General features: G+C 33.4%; 1 protein-coding gene across 1 annotated transcript; it reads right to left on the bottom strand.

The window, feature by feature from the left end:
* Positions 1-1954: 1954 nt before the first annotated feature.
* On the bottom strand, positions 1955-2413 carry LOC134697687 (uncharacterized). The gene has a single exon (XM_063559970.1). It carries the CDS (start codon positions 2411-2413, stop codon positions 1955-1957), a length of 459 nt encoding a protein of 152 aa, XP_063416040.1.
* Between the last annotated feature and the right edge of the window lie 4684 nt (positions 2414-7097).

Genomic DNA, 7097 nt, shown 5'->3' with positions numbered 1-7097 from the left:
TAACATACGAGGTCAAAAAGGCAAATATTAAAGCTAGGTTACTGACAGGAACATACCTTTTACAAGAACATATTCAAAGGTTTAATGGAAATAGTGATGATCAAAAATGCCTGCTTTGTCAAATAGAACAGGAAGACTTAAAACATTTCTTACTCAGATGCCCAGCATTAAATGAACAACGTCAAAAAGTGTTTCCTGCACTGAAACAAGCTATTATATGCAATATAGGCCAGAATAAATGGCAAGAGAACTTCGATGGAAACAAAGAACTATTAATGCAAGTAATTATTGACTCAACCAAAGTACGGGAAAATATTCAAATTCTTAATGAAGAAATCTCAACAGAGATAGAAAGAATAAGCAGAAAACTGTGCTATGACCTCCATTGTGGCAGAACATTATTACACAAAAGGATGGCAGTATCAAAGCAGTCTGAGGCAAAAGACCCCGGGTGTAATGTCTAAATAACCATTAATTTATCAATTAACTTTTACCCCCAAAAAACAAAATAAAAAATTGAGTTGATTAATTATCAGACATATATATCCTAAATGGAAGCCTAAGAGTAAACTTAAATGGACAATGTAACACAAAAAGAGGAATATTCCATATTTTAGTTTTTAAAAGGCCTTAACTGGTAATGATTCAGATCAAATATTTTAGATTTTATAAAAGCTTTATGATTCCATATAATCAACCTCTATTTTAACTGTAGAACACAACAACTAGTTAAATAGAAATAAACTGATATAAATTCTGCATATTATGTACAGTAACATAACAGTTAATTTTAATTTTAGTGGTTTAAATAGTAATGCTAAATCCCAGACCATTAATAGCAATCTATATTTTTTATCTTTTTATTTTTTTTGTGTCAAGAAATAAATAAATAAACTATGTCCTTTTACCTCTCAATAGTAAATCTATTTCACTCCTTTTTAATCTGTGCGTTTTAAGATATTATGACTACATTATTATATGCTTAATGTACATAGAATAGTAGGTGTAAATATTTTTATGTTAGCTTTTACATTAATAAACGGTTTTAGGACAACGATAATCTTTTAAGGATTGTATATATTTTAACCTAGTCTGCTCCATATTTTTAAACAGTAATATAGAAATAAGGGATTTCTTTTTACCGTGTGACACGGGTGCTCCGTTGCGGAGGAATTTACTTAGAGAAGAAGAAGAAGCTAGTTCCAAGTCCGATTCGTTCCAAACCAGTTCGTTCCAGATTTGGACAATTCGTACCAAGTCAATTGTCAATTCGTACCAACTGATTTATTTTATTATTAATCAGACTTAACAATTTGTTCCAACTGATTTAGTTCATTATTAATCAGAATTAACAATTTGTTCCAACTTTATTATAATGTTTGTGTTCGTAAATCACTGAATTTGTGTAAATCAACCCACTGTTCATGGCAAAAATTGTCAATTCCTTGTCATTTTTTTATGTATATTTCATATAATAGATCGTTTTCAATCAGCCTAAACAATTTGTTCCAACTTTCTTTCACTGTTTATGTCCGTATATCACTGTTTTTGTGTAAATCAACCTATAGTTCACGGCAAAAAATCACCAATTTCTTGTCAATTTTTATGTATCATATTTTATGTTTTCATATTAAAAGATCGTTTTCAGCAATATCTTAGAAGGCTTTTATGGTTCGATTTTAACAAATATTTATGTTGAAAAACGCAGATTTATATGTACAATATTTGTTTATTTAGACATAGTTTTTTTGGGTTGTCTTTGTTTTTTCCCTTTTCATGTCAGCTTATATCATATTTCGGAATAATCTGAATCTTTTGCAATAAAAAAAAAAGTTTTAGGTTTACAAGTTTATTTGATATCATGTCATTGACACATATATATTAATAACAAGATATAACAATAACAATTCATTGATAATTGTTCAAAAGTCATGCAGTTTTTCAGAAAGTTCTACTAGTCAATGGACGGCACAACGATTAGAGCAACGGATGACATCAGCTGGCTTACTGTTAGTTGCTGGCTTCTGTAGCTGTCCCACAGCTCCATCAGCTTGGACTGGGACCTCTTTGTGGCTGCTCTTTGGTAGCGCGTCAGTTTGTGCTCCGACACTAACTGTATCTGCATGGGTAGGTACCTGGCTTCATCACTCAATACTTTCAGCATCACATACAAGTGAAGGCTGGCACCCTTGGCCTTGCGGTTTAGTCTGTTTTGCCAGCCTTCCACGTCGTTGTTAGAACGAATGGGTTGGCCAAAAACAGTCCAAGCACTGATGGGGAAGATGGTGCTGTCTATCCATCTGCGTTGAATGTATGTCAGCAGGCGGTACGTGCGGTTGTTAGGCTGAATCCGACTTTTAAGCTTTTGGAAGGCTGCTGGAATGTGCTCTTTTGGTAGATAGGGAAGAGCCATCAATTGACGGATAAACCGGTGAACGTTGTCTTGCTTAGAGTAGGCGACCTATAAAGATTAAAGAACATGTTAACTACATGATATACGTATGAATATGTGTATTTACTATAAATATATCGGCACAACAATGTTAATTAATTGTGCAAAAAAGTTGCTACAAATGAAGCACTTGCATTATGTACTAATGAATTAGTTCGCCTTTTACAGCTGACTATGCAATGTGGGCTTTGCTCATTGTTGAAGACCGTACAGTGACCTATAGTTGTTAAGGTCAAGTTACAGATTTCAGTAAAATTTGGCATACAACTCTGGCTCAATGAACTTCAACTGAAAATCGAAAAATTAATGCGTTTATCTCAATTATCATTTGAAATATTACTGATTGAATTCTTACAAAATGGGTGAACATTTGTATAGAAAGCACATAAAATCGACGAAAACCCTTCTAAAATTTGTCTTAAAATAGCCAAATCTCTAATTCTACTCCATAGATTTTTCTTAAAAAACTATATGTTGTTGATACATAAATTTCCGTTATAATGATGCAAAAATAGCATTATGCTACACCGAGATTTTAACTGCCCTAATATAAACTAGAAATAAATTTCAATATTAACTCAAGTGACAAGGAGATACAAACTAAACTCATGGAAATAACTACATTCACCTAGCTCACTCAAATCCATGAAGAAAGGGAAGCCTTCTTTACACAGTACTTATCACAAACCCATCACTAATCAATACATCCAATATCACACCTGGCATATCAGACCATTTTAAATGAAAACCTTACTATCATCCTAGCAAACACATGATCCGTTATATTAACACAAAGGCAAACTGGAACAGCATTAATTAAAAGAGGAAATTACGCTAACATCAACAATACTCCGACATATGCATTATCGTGGAATTAATGCACAAGACATTTATGGACTAACACATCCCATCTAAAGAATTCGCTCAGTAGTAAGCAATTCTGAGTTGACTTGAGTTATCATTGATATTTTCATAATTTTAAATTTACTGTTCACAAAACTTCAAATTTAAAAAAAAAAAGGATTTTCTACCTCAGGAATAGATTACCTTAGCTGTATTTGGCAAAACTTTTCTGAATTTTTGGTCCTCAACTTTCTGCAACCTTGTTCTTTATTTGGCATTTTAAACATTTTTTTATTCGAACGTCACTGATGAGTCTTTTGCAGACGAAAAGCGCGTCTGTCGTTTATGTAAAATTTCAAGCCTGGTATCTATGATGAGTTTACTTCAAGAATAACTTACCCTCGATAAACTACAAAATAAGGAAACTGTTAATAACAAAATAAAGGCAATACCTAAATGCTTAACGAGCTAAAAGTGAACAAACTAAAGACAGTTCCAACATGAAGTAAAACAGCAGGTAAGGAAATCACTAAGCTATTACTACAATGACACTATCATTAAAAGCCTTTAACAGTTCAAATACAAAAACTAAACCATAATGGTTCCAGGAAAACGAATACAATTGGTGTATAATTTTATTTTAAACGAAGGCAAGCTGGTCAGTTACAGCAAAGGGGAGACTGAAATTTTTCTTCAACAATTCAGATCCGTATTCACAATTGACAAATCAATATCAATACACAAAACTTCGCAATACATCGGAGAAACCATACCATAACTACTAAAGTTATAGAAAAACTACGTGAAAAATATGTGAATCCACCGAAAGCGTCTGGACTAGGCGATATAACGGAACAATTTCAAAAAGGGAAACAAACACGTTGTAGAAAACTACAGACCAGTCTCATCAACATCGGTACCTTTCAAGCTCAATCATGGATTCAGATCTGTCTATTCGTTCGAAACACAATTGCAAGTCAACTTACATGACTCCATGAACACATTCGACGCTAAACTACAAAATGACATTGCAACCCTAAATATGTTTCTGACATAGTGGAAGATGAACGTGGTAGTAGAAAAAGAACAGTCTGAAGAAGTAAAAGAGGACTCATGAGTTCCACGTGGAACAATAATTGGACCATAACTCTTCTTATGACACATAAATTACCTCCTGGACACTGTCAAATCATCAATACGGCTGTTCGCCGATGACTACTTACTGTGCAGAACCATTAAAACAGAGGAAGAAAACAAACTACTGCAATATGACTATACAAACCTGGAAGATTGGGAAAGCAAATTGGCGATTTAACGCAAAATGAAATGCTACATCCTAAGCATCAGAAACAGATGCTAGAGATTCTACACGTCCAACAGCCACAGGCTCAAACAAGTCTAGAACAACAAAAACCTAGGAGTACATTAGTCAGTAGATCTGAAGTGGAACACACAAGTGTTGTAAAAAAAAGGCCATCTCAACCCTAGGATTCATTAGAAAGAGCATAAGATACTGTCCACAGGAATGTACAAAAACTGCTGACATTTCTCTAGAACGTTTAACTATGGAATATGCACCAACAGTATGGAACCCCGATAGTGTAGCAGTTACAAATAAGTTAGAAAAAATAAAGCGGAATACACCGCGAATCATAACCGGCGACTTCAAACAGGAAAAGATGGATGCATAGCAAAAATGTTTGCTAAATCAGAACTCCAAAAATTGCATTACTGACTCACAAGCCCAAATCTTATAATTTCGTACAATGCGGTTGAGTCTCTGGATCCTGCTATTGATACAAACGACTTAAAAAATTCAGCATTACCAAGACCAACCATCACAACAAAAAAGTTTGACAGTTACCAAGCAATTAAAAGTGTTGAAAAAACAAGTGAGAAACAATATAAGTTGTTCTGACATTCCAACCAGTAAAACACCGCAGCATGCAAATTCATTCTTTGTGTCCACAATAACTAACTGAAACCACATAAAGGACACAATTGTGCGCGCAACAAGTATAGAGAGCCTTAACCCCAAAAGCAGAGAGAGATCGGTGCGATGACGAGGTCGACATTTTTTCTTAAGGTCAATTGGAGGCAACAATAGTTTAGTTAAGTTCCAATCCCGTAAATCCATTTTGAAATGAAGATGGGTCTTTTTTGGAAATAAAAATCAATCGAGAATGGCAAGATGAGACGAATACTTACCAATCAAATAAACATTTTGTTCGTGTTTGTATTACTGACTGAGATTACTGAAGCCAATCGACCAAACGTAAGTACAATCGAGTTGGCAAATGCCGGTAGACAATCGACTCTCGTTCTAGCAATGTTTGCAAACCTATAAAAAATATTGCTATGAAAGAAAATGTTTTGTGGCTTCATAAAATCCTCTTTACCCAAGAGTTACTGGGAACTATAAATATGGTCTTCTTCAAAATACAGGTAAAACTCTTACAAAAGTAGGGCGTCTGTTTGATTGAACGGGATGTCCAAGTAATTACACGTAACCACGTCCGGTCAGAATGGGGAAAGTAAGTTAAATTAAAAAAGTGCCACACCCTTTGTACGTTAAAAACTCTTGCAACATCTCTTTTGGTGGTCCGTATATGTTGCCAAATTTCTGTCCCCGACAATTATATAACCTCAGTCCGAACGTGCCAGACCTTCATCCCGGACAATCTATATATTAGAGGACCTATCTATTGAAGTTATTGTTGATTTGTTCTCGTCCTGAACGTGAATTAAATATTAGTCCCCAACAGGCAATCATTTATCTTAAAAAAAAACCAATATGGGTTTTTTTCAACTTTCAGCTAAAAGAACATATTTTTAATATTTTTTTTCATAGATTTACCACACAAAGATCAATGACGAATATGGTAAACATCAAAAAGACATATGAGCTTTTATCTTTATAAACGCCTACAAAAACATTTTCAAAACAATAGCACACATCATTTTAGATGCTTATCAGAATTTATTTATACATGTTTCTTTCTTAACAGGTTATCTTATGTGATCATTGTTATTTTATATGATTTCCATTGAATTATTTGAAATGTTTTTCTGTTAAAATCTCCAGTGGTGACATAATACTTTCCATAAGACATGTATGACAGATCTTCAACCGGTACTAATGATCAGGGGCCAACAATTAATAAAATTCTTCCTTTTGATCAACCTGCATTAAAACCAACAATCGTTTAAGGCATTCATACATTGTATAACATGAATGAATTAGCTCGTTTCAAATTTCTTCGTACATAAATTAAAAACTTAAATTCACCAATTATCTAAAGCACATGCAATCAATTACACAACTACGACGTGTCACTTCAAAAGCAAAATAAGTACAAAAGATACGTGAGCAACTGTATCAATTTACCTGCTTTTCAATGTAAACAGAATGTTCAGAAATATGATTATGATATGATGTAATCAGTAAGTGACATGCAGCTTAAATTTATCCACATTATGGATATACATGCATTTTATTTCAAAAATAGATCCAAGTCTCAAGTATATATGTTAAGTTGTTAAGAAATTATTATAGAGTTTTAGCTTAATACAACTTCCTGATATAAAAATAAATAAAACTACGGTATATTCATAAAATGGTTGCTACTATTGTCAAAAAAGTTGCTAGATAAAAGAATAAACTAATGAAAGATTTGGTATTACACAACGAAGACATTCATACCAACGTGTGCAAACTAAAACCTTTCTGCTCAAAGAATCATATTAGGTAGAAAGTAGATACATCAAAACATTATTAGCATGTTAAATTCGTCATTCTTCA

Source organism: Mytilus trossulus, chromosome 14, assembly GCF_036588685.1.
Source record: "Mytilus trossulus isolate FHL-02 chromosome 14, PNRI_Mtr1.1.1.hap1, whole genome shotgun sequence".
Taxonomy (NCBI): Eukaryota; Metazoa; Mollusca; class Bivalvia; order Mytilida; family Mytilidae; genus Mytilus; species Mytilus trossulus.
This window is presented reverse-complemented; position numbering and strand designations above follow the sequence as displayed.

Bases quoted from the DNA above. Each gene is read 5' to 3' on its own strand.
- LOC134697687 (XM_063559970.1), bottom strand. From the start codon at position 2,413: ATGGCTCTTCCCTATCTACCAAAAGAGCACATTCCAGCAGCCTTCCAA.